This window comes from Meleagris gallopavo, chromosome 6 (genome assembly GCF_000146605.3).
Source record: "Meleagris gallopavo isolate NT-WF06-2002-E0010 breed Aviagen turkey brand Nicholas breeding stock chromosome 6, Turkey_5.1, whole genome shotgun sequence".
NCBI classification, from domain to species: domain Eukaryota; kingdom Metazoa; phylum Chordata; class Aves; order Galliformes; family Phasianidae; genus Meleagris; species Meleagris gallopavo.
Genome location: NC_015016.2, coordinates 41218827 through 41244012, shown reverse-complemented (window position 1 = coordinate 41244012; position 25186 = coordinate 41218827). Strand labels below are relative to the sequence as shown.

Here is a 25186-nt window from a genome sequence, read left to right as displayed (position 1 = left end):
TTTTAATTCCTGTTCCTCTGTTAAGAGAAGCACATTTGCACACCACAAAACTCACAAGACCACAGCCTTTGTAATCCTCACAGCCATGCTGGGGGCAAAGGTACACATAACCGATATGGCTGGGCATTACTGTGTCTGCCATCTGCTCCTCCTGCACCTGCAGGGAAGTCAACCAGAGGCTTCCATCTGCCACTCCACTCAAGGTTCCTCCTTGGGCAGGGCACCGAGCTTTGGTTGCAAAATAGGTATACTTTTGGGGATCATTTTCTTATAAAGATTCCTGTCCCTACCAAATGTTCACTATTGGTGTCTCCATCTCAGGTGCTATCAGTCAGTTTTGAGAGCTGCTTAGTATTGAACATTACTGCAAACTGAAAAATTTAAAGGAAAGTGCAACACAGAAGCAGTTGTCAAGAAAAGCAAGAAAAAAAAGTTATTTCAGTTGGTTGCTTACGTGAGTAGATGAAAAAGGATTTGCAAATCTTTTTACACATGCTTCTCTGAGACTACACTAATACAGAACACAGGAGGACCATTATTAAGATGATGCTTTAATGGACATCTAACTTGAAACCTTGCAAGCAAACTGAAAGGTAGAAGTTCAGAAAGAAACTCAAAGTATTACACAATGCACAGAGACCACATGGTTTCCTCCTGGTGAGAACTTTCTTCTAACTTCACCATATTTCATGTTCTCACATCCTCTATTCACTTGTGTGAAATATTCCCTAAATAGCACTGAAGAGTAATCATCGTTCCCTATGCTTTCACATTTCCATTTTACATACTTTGCCAGTTGACTTGCAATTACTGAGCTGCTTCTCTACCAAAGTGTGTTAATGATTTCTATTTCAGTTTCAATGACAACTTTCAGAAAAGAGAAGCTCAGACCCCTTTTTTCTTTCCTTAAATATTCTGAATTTTTTCTTGAGCTGGAGCTTCCACTCATTCTTTCAGACTAAGCATTGAACTTAGAGAATGCAAGCGTAGACACTACCACAGAGGAAGGGGCAGACACTGCTGTTTTGAGAGAAGCGCCTCGGGTAACCACAAATTCTGCCTAAATTTTGCAGCATTCCCTTTACAGTCTGATCAATTCTTGTTGAAATTCAATTAAATACAATTAAAGAATAAAAACTGTGGGTGCTTTATCATTGCCAGCAGCATTTTAGAGTATTCCAGTCTGAATATGCTTTAAAAACAGCCCAAGGGTGCTCTTAGCATACTGGCTAAGATCTTAGCAAGGCTCCTTTAAAAAAAAAAAAAAAAAAGAAGATCCACTACTACTCTCCATCATAAGAACTGGCTGTAGAGAGGAGCCAGGACAAATACAATTCAGTTCAAAGCAGAATAAATAGCTAGAAGGCTGCTAATGGGAATACTGTAGAATATGCAGAAAGGCATACATTCCTAAGGTCTCTTCTTTACGTCAACTCCCAGCTGTGCCATGGGCTGAAGACTAGCTATCTACAACACTGGTTAGCCTCTGCCTCACTGGGAAGGCTACAGGAGACAGGAAATAGGGTCTCCTCATAAAGTACTTGAGAAGTTCTGTGGTGTTCTTGTCAAATCAGTCACTACAATACATTTTCTCCACAAAACAGTAGAACAGCAAAGAGCACAGTGTACTTGCAGACACCCAGCAGCTTTATGTTTGTAGAACATCCGCACACTGGCTTCCAGGTCCTTACTGGGGTCTGTAGAGACTTCCAGGCTGGAATTCTGAAGTGCCACTGCTGTAACAAGAATGTTGTCCCAACTGCAGACTCACTGATGACTGTTTCCATGATCCTTGTTGATGCTGAAGGGCATTTCCTGAATGAGTTATGGGCAAAGTTACACATCTCCAATTTTTCCCAATTGAAAAATCTTACCACATTCCAATGTTAAGCAGCAGAGCCAAGGTCTTCCACAAATTAAAATGGGGTGGAGAAAAAGAAACAAAGCACAAGATTGATGCAGTTCATGTGCAAACTTGCCCTAGGGGAAATATCTTAATAATCCACAGCACCCGATGGTGCACCATAGAGCAGTAAATGCACATATTTTCTTATATTGAACAATGGACAAATTTTAAAATAGTGATAAATTCAGTAAACTAGGAGGTACCTATATTCATCTGGATACATACAATTCCCAATCTATAATCTTTACAGTTCAATATAAATGAAAAGCCCTAGACTTACCATGAAAATACATAGAATTGGAAGGCACCTTGAAAGGTCATCTAGTCCAAATCCTCATCAACAAACAGGGATATCCACTCTGAGTCTGGTCCATCCTGACCTTGAACGTCTCGAGGGACAGGGCTTCCACCATATCTTTGGGAAAACTGTGCCAGTGTCTCACCGCATTCACTTTAAAAGACTTTTTACTCATATCCAACCTGAATCTCCCCTCTTTCAGTTTGAAATAATTTCCCCTTGTCCTGTCACAACCGACCCTAGTAAAGAGCTGGTCCCCTTCTTTCCTGTAGCTCCTCTTTAGATACTCAAAGTCTGCATTCAAGGCACCTCACAGCCTTCTCTTCTCCAGGCTGAACAGCTTCAGCTCTCTCAGCTGTCCTCACAGGAGAGGTGTTCCATCCCTTGGATCGTTTTTGTGGCCCTCCTTTGGATACACTCCAACAGGTCCATCTCTCTCCTGCACTGAAGAATCCTCATCTGGATACAATACTCTACATGAGGCTTCACCAGCACAGAGCAGAGGGGCAGAATCACCTCCCTTGTCCTGCTGCCCACACTTCTTTTGATGCAGCCCAGAAGACGGTTGGCTTTCCAGGCTGTGAGGGCACATTGTTATCTCACGTCCAGCTTGCCATTCACCAGTATCCCTATGTCCTTTTTGGGAGGACTCTGCTCAATACTTTCATCCCCCAGGCTTGTATTGGTAATGGGGGTTGCCTCAACCCAGGTGCAAGACCTTGCACTTAGATTTGTTGAACTTCATGAGGTTCACTTGGGAACACTGCTCAAGCCTGTCTTGGTCCCTCCAGATGGCATGGCATCCCATCCCTCAGGTGCATCAACCACACCCCACAATTTGGCACCATTCGTAAACTTCCTGAGGGTCCACTTCACTCAATATCATTGATGAAGATATTGAAGAGTATTGGTCCCAGCACTGACTCGTGGGGGACAGGGAATGTCACTGATCTCCATCCAGACATTGACCACTACTCTCCGAATTCAATCCTGCAGCCAGCTCTTCATCCATTGAACAGACCACCCATTAAATCCATATTGTTTGAATTTGGAGAGAACATTGCGGGGTACTGTGTCAGAGGTCTTACTGAAGTCCAGTCAGGTTATATCAATGTCTTTTCTCTTACCCATTGATGCAGTTACACCACCATAGAAAGCCACTAGGTTGGTCAAGCAGGATTTGCCCTTGGTGACGCCATGCTGGTTCTCCCATATCAGCTCCTTGCCTTCCATGTGCCTTAGGAGGATCTGTCCCATGATCTTCCCTGGCACACAGGTGAGACTGACAGGTTGGTAGTTCCCAGGATCATCCTTTTTATTCTTCTTAAAAAAGGGCATGTTGCCTTTTTTCCATTCACCAGTGACTTCACCTGACTGCCATGAATTTTCAAATATTACTGAGATTGACTTGGCAATCGGAGAATTCATTCAGGACTCTGGGATCTCTCTCATCAGGCCCCAAAGACTTATGGATAGACTAGACCCATAGACATGCTCAGGTTCCTCAGGTGGTCATGAACCTGATCTTTGCTTACAGTGGAACGGATGATGATGCTTCCCTAACCCCCTCCTTCCAAAACAATCACTCCCCAACAGTGAGGAAAAACAATATAAATTGTATCAGTGAAGCTCTAGTGTTGGTGATTTTATATATAAAAATTGCCAAGAGATACTTATGACTCGTGATTTATGTCTTTATTAAAATAGTTGTCCTTCAAACCAAATTCTGTAATTTACTGGAATTAATGGTGTCTTAAAGCAGGAATACATACTATGAATTAATACATTTTTGAGCTTATATAATGTCAAGTATAATACTATTGGCATCCTACCTTTCTGCATAAAAATGCTGCATGTTGCACTAATACATACTGGCTTAAGCAGAAAAGCAAACATAAGAATGTAAATGAGCTTTAGAGATTTACCAGTGGGTCCCAGTTTCACACCATAACTCAGCCCAGAATACTACAATTTTACATTTTCCAAACCTGAGAAGCTCCCAGTTTATTGTCTAGTGTGTTTCAGGGCTGTCAAACTGAAGCCATTGGAGCTAATAACTTTGTAGAGGGAAAACCTTCCTACTGCCAAAATCATGATTGTTTCTTACTCTTGCACAGATGCATTGTACAAAATATGTTCTGCTTTGTCGTGAATGGAAAAGCAGCCACAGATGACTAGTCTCACAGAATGACTTCATTTTCTTTCTTACTGCAGACTAGACGTGCAGGGAATCACACTGATCTGAGAGCAATCAAGTGGTAGGGTTTCAGAAGGGCTTTCCAGCTGCAACAGACAGCTCTGCCAAACTCTTTCCTGCACACTTGTGAAAATGCACCCAGACATGCTACAATAAGAAATTCCAGGGTGGCCATGACTTCCTTTGTTGACTGTGAAGGAATTACTTCTTTTTTATTGACCTATCTTGGGCCATAGAGTCCACGTAACAAAAAACACGGACCTGTAAGGCTGATCAGGAATCAAGCATCAGCTGAAGAGTGCCTAAAGGAGGGCTATAAAGATGGGGAAGAGTCTGGAGGGCAAGGTGTATGAGGAGCAGCTGAGGTCCCCGTGTTTGCTCAGCCCAGAGCAGAGGAGTTGAGGGGAGGCCGGATGGCGGCTGCAGCTCCTCACAGGGAGCGGAGGGCAACACCGAGATCTGCTCCCTGTAACAGCAACCAGACACAAGAGAATAAAGGGTAGAGTCAGGTTGGGGGGTAAGGGACAGGGTTTGCACCAGAGGGCACTGGGCACAGAACAGGCTGCCCAGCGCAGTGGGCACGGCCCTGAGTGCTGAAGTTCAAGGAGTTTTTGGACAGCACTCTCAGTAAGAGTCAGAGCTGCCCGACATTGTGAAGCTGAGAAGAACTATTCCTCACTGGCCACAGGACTGAGGAAAAAAAAAAAGTTACTTGATTTGCCCTCTACCAAGTAATTTTTTTGCTTCCCTCGTTGCATAAGATCTGGTAGATCCAGGGGAAAAGCGGTGCACTGAACATGAAGCAATGCTGCCTCTGCTGCCTTTTTTTAACTTGCTTTTCCTCTATCTGTCTTTTCTACAAAGTACACCTATGATGGAAGCCTCCAAAATGAGAAGATAGTGCCACAGGCAAAAATCAAAATAGGCCATTTTCCCCTTAGTTTTTCAAAAGTCTCTTTTACAGAGGTTTCCCATTCTGGTTGCCAGGGACTCTCAGCAGCAGGAAGGCTGACTGAGCTTTTTATGAAATGTCATTTTTGAAAGTTTTTTTATTAATATTTTTCCAGATTTGTTACAACAGCAAAAGATTTACTGCACGTTTTAGAGTTATATTTGCAGTGTTCATAATCCGTGAACATGAAGGATGTTGAAACTATGCAAAAATGTATTGCTTTCCAAAGTAACATTAATAATACATTCATAGCTATTGAGACCTGCTCTATACTAGTTGAGTTAGAGTATGGGTGTAATGTATTCACAAGCACTGTGGATAAATCACCTCAATAAATTCTTCATGCTATGCTGTAGCCTCCAAAAGCTCTCTGCCTGGTTAAAAAAAAAAAAGAAAAGCCTGGATGAACAGTCTGATCCTTCTCACCACCTTATTATTCATCTTTGCTTCTTGTCATAGCAAAAGTTCTCCAATATTTCTTATTTGGTCATCTTAATTACAAAAATATGTGGTATAAAGGTAGATATCTGTTTCTATTTATATTATCTGTTTCTGTTTATATTAATGCTCACACCATCCTGGAAGTAAATTTAAGTATATGATAATAATAAAATACTTGAAACATCTCTGAATAATTTCTTCCAAAATTGTATATCAAATGAACATACCGCATGACAGTCCTTTCTTAATGGTGATAAACATCCTACTCTACTCACAACTAACCTTTGAAGAAATATACTTCTATAACCTCACACATTACCTTAAAAAAAAAAAAATCAACTGTAAATACCACTTTTGAGATTTAAGCACCTAGCTGAGCCAAACGCTTGGGCTGAGTTTAATTCCTTTGTGAATAATGCTGCCCAGAGCAAAGACAGAAGCACATCCTTTCCACCGGACCATGAGCAAGGGAACACACCATTCCTATCAACACAGCCACTGAACAGGAACAGAAAGCCCTGTCACAGCCAGTGACAACACGCCGCTAGTGCAAGAAGCGGGACATACATACAATATGCAGTTTGGAGATATGGCAGAACTGCGTGTGATCTCCTTTTCTCCACAGAGCTAAGCTTGAATCCCCTCAATCCACAGGACAAAAGAGGCTTTACACTTGTCCATGCCATGCTGAAAAGCATGACCTCTGCTTGACTGTGAAACACTGAGCTCTCAGATTTCCCAGTCCCTAGAAGAGACAGTGATGTAAGAGGGACTCTGTCACAACTTTGCTGTTGCACTGGTTGAAATGTATGAATTTGCAAGTCATATTCTATGTCTGTACTCCATTCATCTCACATTTATGATTACACATGTTAGGAGAGGTGTTGGTAACATCATAAACACTATTTGATTTCCAAATAGTATTTAGATTCATGAATTCATTTGGATTCACCTCCCATCCTCTGACAGCAGAGACCCGAGGGTGCTGAGAAGGGTCTCTGTAGGAGACAAATCCCTTTGAGGACTAAACACTGAATCGTTCAACCAGGAAATTCAATTTTAAAAGACAAATACCAGGAAACACATTTTTTTTTTTCTTCATTCATTTTTCACACTTTCTGTAATAATTTGAGTACTTCTAAAAATAAAACCAGAAGGATGGCATAATCAATGTCTCATAATGGAAAAATAATAGTCTTAAATGAGACTCATGCTCAAAAGCACAAAGAATAAATGACCAACAATTTTTTGAGTGTTACAATATTTTTAGCCATATGGTACTTCTGATTAATTGTTATAATTACTAACTAAAAGCCAACTATATGGTTGGTACTGTACAACACATCCAAATACTATCAAACCCTGTCCCAAAATGCTCACAGTTCAAAAGGTGAGACAGATAGAAAGAGGAGATACCAAGATACGTAGTGACAAGAACAACAGTCCAGGTGCTCCTTAGCATTAGGAGGCAAACTAGGCCCTGCTCTTTGCAGCTGCACGAGGAACATTACTCCTCTGAGAATTAAAAAAAGTGGACTCTAAGCCTTTTTTTCCCCTGTAGTCAGCAAAGGGAAAGAAGGAAGAAAAAGGGAGCATATTTTGAGGCTTAACAACACACACCAGTTCTACAACATATTTTTAGCCTTTGGCGATTTATGGTAATTAAGAGTAACCCTCAAGCTGTTCTTTGTGTGATGAGGCTGCTCTGGAGCGCAGCCAGCTCTGAGTCCAAAGAAGCACAAGCTTCCATGCTGATTTGTGCCATGCAGCACTGGGTCACAGCAGAGCCTTTGAAACAGGGGAACAATGCTGAAAATTTTGATAAACCACTGAAAACCACTGTGGGAAAGGCATTTTGCTCTGTTATCAGTGAAGCATCTCTAACTGGGTGTCCTGGTTTGAGCTTGGTGTTACAGCATGCCCATCTCTCTCCTTGCTGTCTATCTTACACGAGGTCATGTGCAGGAACCAGTGATGCTCTTAAGGCTGCAAAGAACCATATGGTGTCACCAAATGGCATCATCATCTTTCACAAGAGAGAAGGATATTCTCCATAGTGGAAAACATAATTGAAGACAGGTGCCTGGTATTCTACAGGAGAAGCTCAGCCAGGAAGGTTGAGAAATGATCCCAATAATAATTCACACTAAGAAGTTTGCTTCAGAAAACCTTTATTTTCTGAAACATTTTGAAACCAAAGCAAGTCACATCTACATACACTGCGTACCACTCACCCCAAGTTCTCACAGGCCATGTAAACAACAATGGGAAAGGACTCCTTTTTCCGTGGTAACCCTTCCTTGGAAGACACATGCTAAGCACTCAGTCTTGTGGTATCTCTTGTCTATCAGTCTCTATCTCAGAAGCAGGAGGATCTACATCTGATTCCTTATCAGCCACATTTGTGCTTAGGAGTGATTTTGCCAGTAATAGCCCCAGGCATAAGCGTCCCAGGGGTCAAGAAAGATGCACTGCAACATGCACAGCTGAGGCCCAGGGTCTGTTACCCTATCTTGTAGATGATCTCTCTTTACGAGATTGCTCTGCCTGAAAAAAGCTGCTAGTGTCCATTCCTATTAAGCCACAGCAACTACTCCATTACTGGGCACCCTCTTCGTCCACTCTGGGAAGCCAGTCTCAGCACGCTCTCCATCCCTAAGCACCAAGCATTCTCTCTCTGTTCTGTCTGGCAGAGCTAACCCCATCTCTCCCCAGCACAGGCTTCATCCTCAATAACTGTCAGTGCACTTCTGCACAGAACAGACTGTGATGTGACTAACTTTATGCTTCACAATCTTAGTGTGAGAAGCAGGTCCTGGGGTAGGGATTTGACGTGAGGCTCTCAAGCATGTACAGGGTCTCAATCAGAAAAACAGCTCTTCCTGAAATGGCAGAATAAAACTACATGAAATGCCCAGTTGTTGTAAGGAACAGTTCTGCCACTGCTGAAGAAAAAGACATAAAAATGGGAGATAATTGCTCCATTCTCTCCAAGACAAGGCCAAAAGATCACGGAGTTTAAACTGTTTTCCTTCTCTCTGTGCTGTGCTTTAAGGCTCTGAATTAACTCTATACAAACAGAAGGGCTTTGCCCTGCAAGCGTATGCTTAGTGCTTCCCATTTACCAGGTACTTACACTGTTTGCTATCTTCACACTTTTCTCTATTCCTTGACATCTTAACTGTGGTGCCTGTATGCTAAATGTTAATGCCTTCAGCAACGGGAAGCTGTGATGTCACAATGAATTTGTAGCCTCTACAGGAGAGAGTGATAGCTAACACTTTAGACCATACTGCAAAGTCATCATCTTCTTTCTCATGAGTTCCTAACTTCAAGAAGCTGTGTCTTTTTCAAGTGTACAAAGAATTAGAAACTTCATTCTAAAATACTACGAGATTCTCATAGGCTAACTGCAAAGGAATTCCAGGAGCAGCAAAACCCTGTGACTTACAAAATGGACTTAGTCAATAGTCTGCTGCTTTCCCTGCAATTTACACATAAGTACTGTCACTAATAAACCATGGTTCACTCAGATAGCAACAGGCCACATGAGGCCTTGTAGAAATGCCCACCTCAAGTTTTCAACTCCTTTAAAGTCCTGCTTCAATACCTCATAACTGCTGATGACACTTTATCAAGCTATTCAAACCAACAGTCCCAGGTATGAGAGGGAATACTTGCTCCCTTTCTATCAGTAGACTAAGATCACAGTCTGTTACATTGCCTGAACACCTCCACCTAAGCAATACTTTTGCTTTCTATGCAGAGCATGCTTTTGCCTCTGACAAGACTGGATGATGGCAGTTGCTTGAAAGGTATCTACATGCACCATCAATACAAAGTAAGAATAAATGCACAAGAAATACAGAATATGCTCTCAATAAATCATGAATGTTTTAGTATATAAAATAAACTTATCTGCAACAAGAATACGCAGTTGCCTCACCAGGCCCCACAGTTGCTTCCTTCCCTGATGACCTCTTTATTGACAGGATACAAAAAAGACACTTTACCCTTCTTATCTGAAAAGCTGGAGTTTGTGCTATAGCAGAATTAGCAAGCAATGTCTCGTAAAAGCTGCTCTGACCATGGCAAGCTGCATGGCAGCGTGAACAGCCAAGAGCAGCTTTTGAGTACCAAATGCACATGGGAACATAAGAGAAAGCGTCCTGTCCTTTCTTTAGAGCATGACGCATATCAAATCATTAGCTATAACATTTCAAACTGGAGACTTGATTTCATATTTTTACTGGAATCTAAATTAATTAATGTCTGCACAGTGCTGTGGCCTTTAAAAAATACCAAGCAAGAAGTATTCATTACCACTACAATGAACTGCATATGAGCACTTGATTCAGTGTCTCTTTTTCTTTCCTTTCTAAATCTTGGCTTTTGCAAAACCCCAATTATTATTTATCAAGTCTGAAGTAATAAGGCATGTCAAGTTCTGAACAGTATTACACAGCTTCAAAACAAGATCTACTCCCTTACATTAGAAGAAAAGGGATCAGATTTTCCAAAGTATCTTGGTGCTCCATAACACAGTAACACATCTACTGCATTTCTAAATGCATCTGCAGAAGTTTCACACTTAACTATCATTAGGATAACAAGCAGATTAACAAATGATTAACCTGCTTAGGTACTCAGCAAAACTCACTGATTGCTCTGCTGAGTTATTACGCATTTGCTGATTTGGCAAACCTGGCTCCAGAATCTTGCCCTTATGAGTGGATACAAGAGGAACCCCACTTCAGGTGAAAAAAGTAGCTTGGAGAACCCTTCTAATCATCACAGCACAGAAAAAAATAAAGCTCAGCCATGGCAAAGCTAGAGGAATCATACAGTGCAGTTCCTTCAAAAACTGGGGCTGTGCTGGGGGATTTTCCCCTCAGCACTGGTACCAGGCACACATCCATTGGCTCAACAAACAACACGTGCACCAGGTACCTCCAACACCAGGAAACATGGCCTCCGGAATGCAGTTCTCTTGCCTTCTCTAGATAAAGGGAGGTGAGGTGCTATACATTTTATCTCAAATTCCAGAACTTTTTGGAAACCTAACAGAGAAGCAGCTTTAGGTTACTTTAAGAAGCTGTAAGGCAACAGAAAGCATAACCAGATGCAAAACAGCAAAGTCTCAGGCTACAGTAAGTAAGAATTCAACTTAGACAAGATAGCAATAGAAACAAAATAAGAGAAAGAAACTACTTATCTTTAGAAGGCCTGTAAGATCCTCAGGTACACAGGAACCTTCAGATGAGCTACCCTCACCTCTACTGCCAACCCTTAAATGAGGTCTGAGAAGGGGTGGATCCTGGCTCCATCTCTTCCTATCACCCAGGTTCTTGCACCTGAGCTCCCCTGGGTTGACTCTGCATTCCTACCAGGTGTTCAATCACTGGTTCAAGCCATGACTTAGTATTTCCACTACAAAACAGTATTTTTCTTTCCAAGGTTACTTTTCAAATACCTTTTGTGAGACATGTAACAAATATTTGATTTTTTCCAAGAATAACGTGGGGCTCCAGGGCCATGTGAAACGGTGCTCTGTGCTTTTCCCTGATCTTAAGAGCAAATCCCGCCCCTGAAATTTCAGACTTTGGAGGATATATGTAGTTTACGGTGATAATGCACATGAAAAAACACATTAATACCAGTTATGTATAGATCTTGATTTGTCAGAGAAGTTTTGCAGATGTCTCTCATGAAAACACAGACCAGCCACATTGGCTGCTTTGAGGATCAAGTGGCTTTAAGGCTAACTTAGATGATATTCCTGCAAGCTTTTTTTTTTTTTTTTTTCCAGGGGGAATTTTGAAAGTCTTTCAATGAGTTGAATGTGCTTAAATTTTAAAATAGAATTATAGAAATACAGAATGGTTTGGGTTGGAAGGGATGTTTAAGATCGTCTAGTTCCACTGTCCCTACTATAGGCAGGGACACCTCCCTCTAGACCAGGACATGGGCTCAAGTTCTTTGGAGATCTACCATAGAATTGGACATTTGCATATATGGTACTTAGAAATGGGGCAAGGATAATGCCCATTACATGATGCTATGTTCTTTGGATTTTGGTTTTATATGTATTTCTTCTAAATTATTTACACAGCTTGCAATAAGCTACCATGGGTGTCCATAAGTGATCAAAACTAGCATCATCTCCAGAGTTAGAACTTCCTTGTTCAAAAAGTGCCAAGGGGTGAGTAGAAGGGGAAGCATCTGAAAGCACTGCAAAAAGGCAAAGCCATTTCTAACACAGCATTTCTAAACACAGGGGTATAAATATCACAGTATTCCTGATGTCAGTAATACATGTCCATGTGCATGGCAGTTCACACGTAGGGGAATATCAGATAGCAATGTTTATTAAGTACCTAACAGTTAGTCATTTTTCCATCCTTCCTGCAGGAACACTGTCACAAGCACTGGATTATTCATGGACATTAGACAGCAGTGTGTGTTCTACCATACAAATTTTTGTATGTCAAATTATTGGAGCACAGCCCAACAGAGATACAAGCGTATGGCTTGTGCTGCTGTAGGAGTAGCCTGCCCGGTGCTAAGAGCACTATTTACATATTCAACTGCATTTGCCACATTACAGCTTGATTGCAATGTTGTCAAAAACATACCAATGTCTCCTAGACAGACAGCAAGAAAAGAAGGCTTTGTGGAAAGAGGTGTCTGACAGGATATTTCTGGTTTATAATGCAACATTAAGCTGGTGACACAGAATCCAGGAATAAAATGCCAACCCTGCTGAAGTCAGAGGGAGTTTTGCCACTGAACTCAGTAGGACCAATATTTCATGGTCACTAGGCAGCTCTCTGCATATCAGTAACATTTCTTTCCCCACTGACTTGATGCTGAATCTCAGGGACACGCACAAAGTTTCACAGCTGCTAAGTCTTTGTCCCTGAAATTTCATTTCTCTCAGAGACAGATGAACAGAATTTTGAAAGGGAAAAAAGGGAAAAGTCAAATTTGTACTCCTGTCTATTCACTCTCCCTTTAAAGCTTCTCTGCAGGCTTCAGGCAAACAATAATGAATCTAAAACAGAAGCTTAGACAGATACATTGTGTTATAATGCAGATAGCTCCAGGTCCAAAACACAAATAATTCACAACAAAGGATGTAAAGAATATTACGGATTTTGATCTATCAAATAATTTCTTTAACAAGAGTGAAAGGAATTTTAAAACCAAATCCTTGCAGCCTTTCACAGTTTGGATAAACAACCACATTATGCATATGCATTTAATATCTGGTGGTCTTTGAACATAATGGTCATGGACACTGTTACTATAAACCAACATGCATGCTTGACGCATACAAACACTGGGAATTTACGTGTGTTCTCATTAACTTTCAAAAATCTACAGGGTTCTAACACAAGCAGTGCCAGTATAAGCATATAAATGAAGGTACTTAATGCCAAGAACATAATCAGACTATCAAATGATATGTGCAAAAGCATGAATTCCTTGTCTGCCAATAGAGTGAGCAAACATAGTAACTGTCTGTTGGCTTTTTATCCCAAATTCAGTGCGAAGGACTCAAGCCATGATCTGAAATTCTACAGCCCCGGGCCTTGTGATCAACTGATGGTTGGACTTGGTGATCTTACTGGTCCTTTCCAACCTTAATGATTCTATGATCCATGTCTCACCAAATTTGCAAGAGCAGTGGAAAAGTTTTCACAATGTGTCAGTTGCTCAGGAGAGCCCATTTTCCTAAATCTGTACCTGCTCTCAGCAGAACATCCCTCCACCCTCATACATGTGCCTCAGACTCTTCAATGAGTTTGTGTGCTCTGTGAAATGTGACCCAAATGTTACGTATTTAAGGAACAAGACAGTTAATGGAACCAGCAAATTTAAAATAAACATTGCAGATTGTTCTTGGGAACAATCTCAGGTTTAGAATCACAGGAGTCATCTGATTCAGAGAGCTGTGCTTATGACTGTGAGCAGGGTCATGCTGCCTCTTGTGTGTGCAGCTGAAATCCCACCAAGGGGCACATTAAGGGTGCAGGTGGCTACATCTGATAAAAAGGCATATATTCAATTTACTTTCTTTTATAAGGCGTGTTAGTTTGCCTTTAAAGATCTCTTTAAAAGGTCTGTTTCCCAGGAAAGGATTTCAGAAAGGAAATGGAAAGCAGCAGCTTCTTTCAAGAAGGCAAAGTTTTGTTAAGGAACAGAAGCAACAACCTTTAACTGAACAGTGGGAAAAGAACGTGTAGATGTACTGCTTGCTGTGTGCTGCCCGATGGGCAGCCTGTTACCAAGCCATGTGACTCACAGATAGAAATCCTGCAACCCAGTGAGCATCCCAAAAAGCTTTGTACACAAAACACTGCATACCCAGAGGCTGTTTACCTTTCTAATTTTTAAGCAAAACAGATGGATCTCTTGCTAGATAACCACTCCCCCGCTGCTCTCTTTGCTTAAGCTATCACCAACCAGTCTAGCAGCGCACTACAAAATGCTATTTTCTTTTCTCTCTACAAATCCCCATGAATGATAGAAAGAGATTCTCTCCCAGTCTGCATCAAGTGATCCCTGGTATCTTTAAGCATACGTCAGCCATATGTTCCTATCACACGGATTAATTATACATGGCTTGTGCAAACTGAGAGAGCTCTGCCGAAGCAAGCAGGCTCATTTACACTGAGGACACTACCTAGAATATCCACGTCGTCACAGGGTCAGAGGATGATGGGAGCTTTTCAAATCATCTATATAACCCCTGTCTCCCCTGAGAGATGTGTTTTTCCATTAGGTGCTTTGTCAGCAGAGCCTCTAACACCCTCCTGATCAGCCTGCTCCAGCCCCTCAGTGTCCTACCTGCTGCAGCACTTTGGCCTGATGATAAGCTCCCTGCTGCTTTATAAATCCACTTCTTCATGCCTTCTCTACTATAGGCATAGAAAGGTTATTCCCCGGCTTCTGGCCATAGTCTTTTTTTGTGCTGTTACCATGCCTCCCCACTTGCTTACAAGCATTAGTGTGTGCCATCTTATTAAAGCCACACAGTTATTCGCAGACACTGCTCAGCAATAGAACAGGAGTGATGCTCTTGGCTCCTATAAGAGGCAACAGTCACTGGGGAACAATAGTGCCCAGCACCTCTCAGGAGGCACGGTGAACTGGGTGTTGGTTTCCACATGAATTTGACACACTCACATAGCTTCTCAAATATCAGTGTCCTTGGACTGGAGTCAGCCTCTGTGCAAACCCTTCCTGCGGGGTGAACTTCCCTGCAAGAGATTTAACAGAACGGCAGCCAGGCTGCCGGGTACGAGGGAGGAAGGCAAGCTGCATCTACAGCAAAGTGATCCAGGGTTTGTGACAGCCTGTGTTACAAGGCACAGCCACTCACTGCCATTTTTGCTCAGCTTGCTACCGAGAGTTGTGAGTCTGCACGCAGGCGGCTCTCTCTATTGATATTGCTGGGCACTGTGCCAGGCCACGGTGATGAAAGAGTGATGCTTGGGAACGCTCAAAGTGATAATGGCATGAAGAAACACTCAGGCTGGCATTTATTTCCAGATGCTATGGTGACAGGTCCTCATACAGACGTTGGTGCTGTAAGTAAATAGAAAATAAAAGCCCTTCCATTTCTCGGGAAAACGAATGTCTGAAGAAGAAAGTCTCAGCAGTGTGTGTGCCAGGGGCTTCACCAGTTACCTTCCTCCACATTTTCCCTAGTTTATATGCAACTTGGATCCTCTCCGTGAACAGTGCATGCGTGGTAAATTATAATGTGCATGTTTTATTACAGAAAATGCAGACATATTGTGGCTCATGCTGTAGGGCTTAAATCATCACATTAGGTCTTTATAAAAAATGGAGATCGCTCAGCCTCATGGGAAAGGCATTTGCATCTTCATCATTATAGAGGCAACCAACTTCATCCATAAAGATGTGCCTAGAACAAATGGCAGCAAATTGTGGACACATGTTTTGCTTTAATTGGTCCTCATCAACTCAATCTAGCTACTGACTTCAAAGAGCTCTCACTAAGAAACCTCTTCCAAAATTTTTGGTTTCATCTTTTTATTTATTTATTTATTTTTAAATATCTCAGAGATTTCAGATTAAATAGTATCTTTGAAGATACAGTTTGAAAGCAACACTTCCTTCAAGTTCTATCACATGTTTAATTACTGATTCATAAATAATGAATGACGAGAGGTAAAGCAGCATTGCCCAGAGCCCCTGTCCTGGGCCAAATGCAGCGCTGCCATTTTCACAAAGTCTATCCCTTGACAACTGGGATCAGATTCAAGCCAGCCATAACCATATTCAAAAGAGCAGCTGCTGCTAGTGCCATTTTCACATACTATTCTTGATCAGCATTAAATGGATAGAATATGCTCTTTTTGGAAAGCGCAGCAGGGGAATATGAATGGCAGTAGACTGATTGCATAACTCATCCAGAATACACTAAAAGGATGGATGCTACATTTAGTGTCTTCAAATTTTATTTACATATGGGCCTGATTTAAAAAAAATACAGCTAAGATCTCCTACTGGTCTATAAATCAAGTAAATCTTCTCTTTGAGCCCCAAGGCCTAACAGTCCTGATGCATACGAAGGTCCCACTGTCTCACAGCTGAATACAGCACAAATGAACACAGGTGGAAATGAATACACAGAAGGGCATAGCCACTACTCGCCCAGTGGCACAGCTGGGACTCAACACACATGTGGCAAGTCTCATAGCATTGCACTAGTTTGGGGAGGAAACTACTTCTTCCCACACAACTCGGTTTTGCCTCTGCAGCTGATCACTGTTTGTACAAAACCCACTAACACTTTATTCAAGCCGTCCCAGTTTCTGATGTGTAAGAATACATGCATCATGCATGTCTCCTTATAAGCCTACGTCTCAGTTAGTTGCTCACACCATTCCAGACAAAATGAAAACACAGTATCAGAGAGTCAGCATCACAGACCCACTTGCTGTAGTTGGAGGTGAAGAAGGAAGGCACAGGACATCAGTATATTAGGCCAAGGTAAAATATGATCTTTTGACCCTTTTTCAAAGGCGTTTTTTTTTCCACTTCTGCATAGTAATGCAGTAATACCAATCTTTCCCTCTTTTGTGCAATAAAATAGATAAGACCACGCTGCAGGTGATTCATTTAGCATAAATACACGTTTCAGGAAATATTTCTTTTGCTGCAAAATGCACACCCATGAGATTGTTTTTAAGTATTGTGGTGTAACTGGGGAAAAACTTAGCTTAAATCACACACCTACAGGGCAGCTAAGAGAAAAAACCCAATTTAATAAGATTTAATCAACTTGGTGGAGTTTGCCACAGGCTTCTTACAAATCAGCCAACTAACAAATAAACAAATCAGACAGACAGGAAACTCATTCCAAATGCCTAAAATATAGGCTACAGAGCTATAGCTGTTACATCTGTTTATGACAGCTACACTTAGCACACATCTTTGCTGCACTCAGAGAAAAAATGCATTGTTTATCTATCAATAGAAATAATCCATCATTTCAAATTAAGTCACGGAGTTCACAGTATCATGATCAAAATCATTTATATTTAGTTTGTTCAGTCTTTCCCTCTTCATTCTAAGCATTCCTCAGTTTTATGACAATATCTTCAATTTATTACCCTGAAAATATAGTTTAAAGCAGCAGGGATAGCAATGGGCAATGCCATCAAACAGGGCAGCATGATATTAAAAAATCCCAAAGGCAAGCAATCTCAGAAAGACCCAATACTACAACAGGTTTAATATGGAGTATGTTTATTAGAGCAGAATGATCTTGGGTGTATCTCTGGAGTCTCCCTTTCAACGTCATGAAAACAACTGATTATCTCCTACATCACAGGATTAGAACTGCAAAAGAAGCCAAACTAGCAAAACGATTCTCTCACTTCATACCCTAATAGCAGTGAGTAAAACAAATATATGACATTAACTGCGTTCCTATAAAAGTCTACAAAAAAAGTCTACCTGTTAGATTGTCATGCATAGCCATAAAAGCAGTATTTCTTGCATTGTTCATCCTATATATTCAAAACATGTTTTTCTGGTGTCTGTTTTGCTTGGAACAGAATAAGAGAAATCCATAAAGAATGTTAATAAGAGACGTACATTGAACTCAGAAGTTCTGCTGAACTGAAAAGACAGCATAAAAAAAACTGTTTACAATTTTTCCTGTAAAGTAGCAATTTCCTTCGCAAAGCATACTGATGAAATGATTACACTTACATTTTGTCTTTTCTCACTTTATTTATCCTCTAAAATTTTGAACAAAATGCTATTGCCTGTGGATAGGAGAGACAGCCTTTATCTGCACAATATAAATGTCATCTCGTTTAAAGTATTTTCATTGGACCTTCATGCTACGTGAACTCTTCTAAAAATCAGAAAAACAAGTCATCTCAGGAACTGACACAGCATTTACGGCTATGAGTCCAGGGCTCCATTCTCTCACTCTTAGATCTCTTTGAAAGATCACCACCAGATGCTTGGTCAGATGAACCCCATTTTTCCATAGAGAACTATATAAAAGCTATGATTACAACAAGGTTGCCACATTATTCTTCCAATCACCATCCTGTGCTTCTACTTCTCATTCTTCTGAGAGTGTTCACAGTCTCAAGGCATAGCAGATCGCACTTACCTTTGTAATACACTCTGCAAAATCACCTGCCACTACAATTTCTTCTTTAATACATCTCCAAATATCTCAGTAAACAAGAAAATTTAACTTCCTGATGGTTCCTTCAGATACAAGGCACATGTAATGTACCTTTCTGAATTGTGTGCGCCATAAATAATACTTTCTTATTTAAAAATCTGAATGATTGGTTTCTTATAAATAAATATATATATTTACTTACTAAACAGTTGGCAATAGAGGACCTGTAAGCTTCTCTTCATGGTATCATGTGGTCCTGCTGGTCTGCCAGTTTATTCATGATTCTATCAAGGAAAACAAGAGAAAAAGATCTGTATTTGGTACAAGACTCGTGCTTTAATGTTACACCTGTTGATTACAAAGTCAGATGAAGCTTCACAGGAAAATTGTATTGATTAGCAAAAGGAAATTGCCTAACTGTGCTTCAGTCTTTTTAGCCACGCTTTCTAACAGCTTGGCAGTGAAGGGTATTGCCACAGACAAAAAAGGGAAAAAATCTCAAGATATAAAAAATCTGTACACCAACAGTCAGTTCTGTGCAGTGCCTACGACTTGGTAAAATGTTACCCAACCATCTCAGAATCACTCAAGAAGTCCTCAGACAATATTTTGAAATTTTTCACCTCAGTTCAAAAAAACATCATAAAAAATAAGCCCCAGTCAACTGACATTAATCATTCACATTGAGAGGAAAATCAGAAATGCATAAATCAGAAGTGAAAAGCCAACATAGTCCCAAAACACTGTTGTGAGTAACGTCTCACTCAGGTCCCAAAGACAACACAGTATTTAAGCTCTCCATTCTATAAAAGAGCATTTGTTGAAGATTCATAACCAACTTTGAAAGACAGGACACCGAGATCATCCTCTTAAAACTCCTCTTGTGCATGTTAAATAGAATGTGCTATCCTCTAGCTCCCAGTTCAGCATCATTTCTTCTTCCAAACTACTTGGAACATTCCTGAGTCATTTTAACATGTCCTCATGAAAATCTTTCAAAACTTATTACAAATGCAGTCTTGAAGAAAAGATAAAGAAGTCAAACCAATAAATAACACATTGGAATTGAACAAATGCTGACAAGTTTGTGAAAACAGAATTGTGTTTGACATTTGGGTGGAAGCCTTATAAGGATTGTCACTTTTTCTGCCTGTTCTGTAACAAAAGATGCTTGGTATTATGTTATTAGACACAGCAATTTTTAGGTACACAAGCACAATGTTCTCAGATTCTGCCATGCTCACATTTCCATTTAAAAAGAGACCTTAAAACATTGCAGGAACTCACAGAAATTTCAATGTTTTAAGGTGTTTTCTCCTAAGTAAAAGCAATTATTTGTGAATTGTGAATCAATTTACTATTTTTTAAACAGAGTTAGACTCATAATGATGTTTGATCACAAAAACTTGCCGAGGGACTCCTGTTATTCCCCTTAAGATTTACCTAACAGAAAGGCAGACAGAGTAAAAACTAATAGTCTTTATGCCATATTGTTTACTACAACACATTTCAAAATATGCAAAAAGTCTGTGGATTTAGGGTTGCAATTTCAAATTCTTCTTCTTTAACAAAATTTTATTTACATAACTCAAGATTGTTCAGTGCTTGTAAAACTTCTTCTGACATATACTTAAAATCAGAGCACCTGGGAATACGGAATCTACACTGTCAGTGGATTCTCTGCATATATGTTTATTAATATCTTAATGGCGAAAGTATGCTAAACAGACTTTTTGAGCTAGGCAACTGCAATGTGATGTTTTGGGCTGCGAATTATAATTTATTCACGTTTCCCTTCTATCTCCATGTTAATGCTACCCATGGTGTTTAAAAGCATTTTGCTTATAAATTCTGGCATTGTGGTTAAAATAAATGGTATGCTGCTGAATATTTATTTATTTAGATAGGACTCTCAGGGTAATTTACCCCATTCTAAGATGTAGGAAGTAGTGTGCATATGGGGAAAGAAACAAAGACTAGCACTCAATAACTTTCACAGTGTACTTCTAGTGTCTTCTGTTAGTATCTTCTTGACTATATGGCCACAAAATTCTACTTAGAGAACTCGGTAAATTTGTATAAGCCAAATGCTTCAAGGTTCTGGGCATCACTTACGGTTTAAATGTAAATGTGTTGAAAACAGAGCAAACAAACTTTCTATAATTTTGAATACCTCATTTCTTGTGTAAAGGAGATGCATGCAGAACAAGGATTTATCTGACAGATACTGTAAGTTAAGAGAAATTTAATAAAGCTTATTTGTGTATGTTTGGAAGCCAAATCATATCAGTGATGGTTTTCCAAAGACAGAATCTGCTTGCATCCAGTAACACTGCACAAGGTTCAGGCTGATGAACCTCACATTGCAAGCCTGAATCACCAGCTGATGTAAGACCAGGAGACTTGGCATCTTGTTTCAGAGTGAGGAACTGGAGTCTGTTTCATTTCCCCTGCCCAAAAGAAGCACTCTATGCTTGATAAACATTGTTGTACCTTGAGTGTTCGTCCCTCTTCTAATTCTGATCTGAAGAGAAGACAATAAAACTTCACGTAGTCACCGATTTGTGAGTGTGCAATAGATTTTCACATTGCACAGTAATTTTGCCTCTTTCTTCTCCATTCCCAACTCCATCTATGATTCTATTTCATTTACAACTGCTAGTGAGCTTTACACTAGTTTTAAAGAGCTGCCTGATACAAATCTGTGAGTGGTTCTAGCTAATCTGGAGCCCTTCCTCAAGTTTACCTGTGTATGCAGCTTTGCAATTAGCAGCACTGAAATTCACCTGCCAGTTTTCCACCTGAGATAGCAAGTAAGAGCAGAATTATTACTAGAAAACAAACATATACATATTATATATAGCTTCTGAAGTTACCACAGTTTCAATGCTAATATCCATTTCTGCAAATTCCAATCATAGTTAAATAATGGAAAATCTCCCTTCCAACACAAACCATTCTGTGATTCTATGATCTATCATAGACAAGAGACATTACATACTGAATGGTAGCTGAAGGGGCTCTGGCTCACCAACCCAGACTCTCTAAAGCAACTGAGTGCAGTTTTAGGCACTAAGAGAGATTAGTGGAATTTTGCATATGTGAATGGAAAATGTGGGCACATAGTTCCTGACCTTGAGTTGATTAATGTAAAACCACAGTATTGCCACCTGTTTTATATAAGCCAACTGTAACTAACAAGGGAAAAATGTACAAACTGTGAGTAGAAACAAAAATGGTAAAGGCAAAAAATACATTTCAAAGCATGCATTAAGCTTTAATAATCCAACATGTATTCTGAGTATATGAGTTTGTACCCACTTTATCTCCACTTTATTCTTTAACTCTCCCTTAGTTTTCTCAGGAGTACTCTTCACCAAAATAATACTTTTAAAACATATTGTGCTTCAATATTTGATGAGCCATTTGCAGTATTTGAAGGAGTTATCTGTTACAAATAGGTTGGATCTTTGATTAAGACTTAGAAAAAAAATTAGAACTCAACTTTGAAGATAAGCTTCTTTTCCTAGGTTCATAGTTAGGTCTCTAAATACATGAGTGTATACCCAATTACTGTTAAGACTCAATGGCTCTCCTCTGAAGACTAGGAAATACTGAAAAAATTGTAATGGAAAGAGGAGAAAAGTGAAAGGTGAAAGACACAGCAGTTACATCCCATGAAGCACACAAACTTGTTTCGTTTTTCTGGCTGTCTTTTCTACTTTATGGATTGTTCTGGAAAGAAGAAAAAGCTGCATCACTGACAATTTTCAGCTGAACTATTCCTGGTTCTGCAGAAAATAAAAGAGAAAAACAAGACACACTCAGAGTACCTCCATTTCCCATTATTGTTGATGAATCCTCCATCAACGAAACTCAGCCTTGACACTTTTAGTATTGTCCTATGGGTTTTTACAAGATAGCAATGGCTCTTTACTTAAAACTCACAGAGGTGTGATTTCCTCATGAATTAACTGCCTCTTGGAAAGGGTACTTGAATGGTGATCAGATGTCTCCCAGCAAAAAGGAAAAACTAATTTCTCCACCTCACTGCTTAGTTGAAATGTTCTTGTTGCATCACATGCTGAATTCGCAACAGCCTGGCAAAGCCTATGATCCTGATTATGAGGTGGACTTTCACAACCAATGGGAAACCACACAAGTTCACTCAGTATTGTAAGCTTGACACAGCTTTAATTCTAACACCAAGGTCTTCACTCACTGCTTCCCCCTCATTAGCCACTCTGAGTATTCAAGCATGCCTCTTAACAGGAAGCAGGTGTTCTTTTCTCGACTACACAAGGCTGATATAGAGCTTTGTGTTTTCATGTTTGTGTGATTTGCTTCTTAATTCAGTGGCCTATTTCTACAGTCCAGCTGTTATTTTGCAAAATTGATATCCCCAAAACCTTCAGGGGATGCTAATAGAAGGATGATTAACTTGCAGCACTAAGATTCCTTCGAGCGAGAATTCTATGTTCTTGTTCAGCATGTGCCATATTGTCCAGTGTGATTTATTTCTCTTAGCTTGGAACACGCAAACCATAGTTACCATCTTTCTTCATAACATTCTGAGCGTGGTTACTTTGATATTTATGTTCCCTCTATACTTAGATCTTTAGCACTCTCTGGAATGGATTCCTTTTTGCAGAGTAAAGAACAAATCATGTCTTCTTCCACAGTTATCCTCAAAGGTGCATACCCTTTGCTTTCCTAAGACTCCAAAGAGTCATATCTACCCTCAGGATACCTCAGCTGCACAGAATCAGCCTTGTTGACATTGCATAGACCTGTCATACATGAATAAGGATTAGTCATGTAGAAGCTGAAATAATCACTATCATGAAAAATACACAGAGGAAGCAGTGTTTATACAGAAGAAAATCTGACAGCAACTGTTCCCTCATCCCCAGTTTCCCTACTTCACCATTAACTTTTGAAATACCAGTTCTCCCTCTGCTGTCTAACAGTAGTTCAAATGGCTGCATCCTTCCAGCTCCCTCCATGAACACAGAGAAGTCCTGGGCTAGATGATCTCTTACAAGCTACTGTCATTAGCGTGGTGAGAGGAGCACATCAGCAGTTAATTCGCTTATCTTTATCAACTTCCTTTATCCACGTGTCAAAGCTGGTACATGTCAATGAAAGGGAGAGGCAGAAGAGGCTTTGTATTCCTTGCAACAAAAATAGAGGCACAAAACACTTTGTGTCCTGGTGACCATGGCCAAGGGAAGAACTTATTCTGAAGAGGGCAGGTAACATTGCTTTTGCCTCCGACTGTCTAGTGCCTTGGCATCTGTGGTCACATTATGAGCAGTCCCTGGAATAGCCAAGGGTGAGTGCTGAAAGGGTCAGAAAAAAAACAACAACCCAGATGAAAAATAACAGAGTGTAAATGAAAAGTCATTTGATGTGAGACTTCCTGGCTTTGAAGTGTGCATGCCCTCTAGTAATGTCAAGCCCCATGACCTTTTTGGAAAAGCTGTGACAGACAGGGCTTCTCTACAGGCTGATTATAACTGACATGAGTTCTTCTGAAGGACATCAAAAGAACTACAAAGCACTCTAGCTCTTGAATGTCCTTTACACTCCATCAGTTATGCGAGGGACTTAATTTCTTAATTTTGCTCTTCATTAGCTACTGTTAGCAAATAATTTTGAAAGTAGCTTCAGTGGGAGAGAGGCCTGACCAGCAATTGTTCTGGTTGCTTCTTGTTCCCATGGGTGCACAGACATGTGTCTGTCTGTCTGCCCACTTGGAGAATAAGAAGTTTAAGAATAAGCCTCTCCCCTCCAACACTCATCTCTGTGGAGCTCTGAGAAGCTAGCATATTTATAAGGATCAATCTGTCTTAGCAGCTACAAGGATGATTAGAATTTGATCATTAGCACACATCAGGAGTGGAGAGAAGACCCTTGCATGAATTCTAAAGATTCCATATGGTTGAAATTGGATCCAGTAGCATTTATAAAGTAGAAGTTCCTTTGCAACATTTTCTCCTACACTGTTACTTAAGCCATACACTACTTACGAGTTAGATCTTATTTTATTGCACTTACACCATACATAACTCTACTTTCCCACTATTGTCAATTAGCTCTAAATGGATTAAACATCTGGTTACTGTTATCAAGTCCCAGAGGACATTGCCAATTTTCTGCAACAACCTAACATTAGATTGTGACACTGAGGTCATTTTAAGGAATTACAGCATGCCGTTAGATACTCTGATTTTACAACCAATATTCCACAGATGGCTTTCTGGATGCCTACTGTACTTCCACTGCTTACAAAGGTGTTTTTTTTTTCCAGTCATAGTATCACAGTGCTATTTTCTAGATGCAGGAAATGACTTCTGCCACTCGAGTTACATGAAAATCTCTATTATCTGCTAATGGGACACATAACTGAGTCACTCAAGTCTCTTTCAGGAAACCTTGCATATAAAAGTATGTGCTCTGTGCATTTACTTCCACTGGAAAGCTAACAATGGTAAGTCGAGGTCCAGCTACAAAAATATTTCCCTTATAGTTTTTTCTTTCCAGCTACTAATAGACATTTGAAACTAGTCCTTGATGTTGAAATTTTACGGAACAGCTTGAAACACGCTATTTTTGCCAACTGTTTGAAGGAAAAGATTCCATCTTCTCTGAGTTTGGAAGAGGAGCATCTTTCATGCTTTCATGTTGCAACATAAAAAAAA

At 40.2% G+C, this 25186-nt stretch overlaps 1 protein-coding gene across 1 annotated transcript in view; it reads right to left on the bottom strand.

Annotated features, from left to right (window-relative positions):
* Positions 1 to 25186, bottom strand: part of TMEM108 (transmembrane protein 108) — a 156048-nt gene that overhangs the window by 62551 nt on the left and 68311 nt on the right. Inside the window, exon 3 of the mRNA XM_010712935.3 lies at positions 18685 to 18766. Coding sequence (XP_010711237.1) covers positions 18685 to 18724 — 40 coding nt within the window. The 5' untranslated portion in view covers positions 18725 to 18766. The remainder of the gene's footprint in view (positions 1 to 18684; positions 18767 to 25186) is intronic.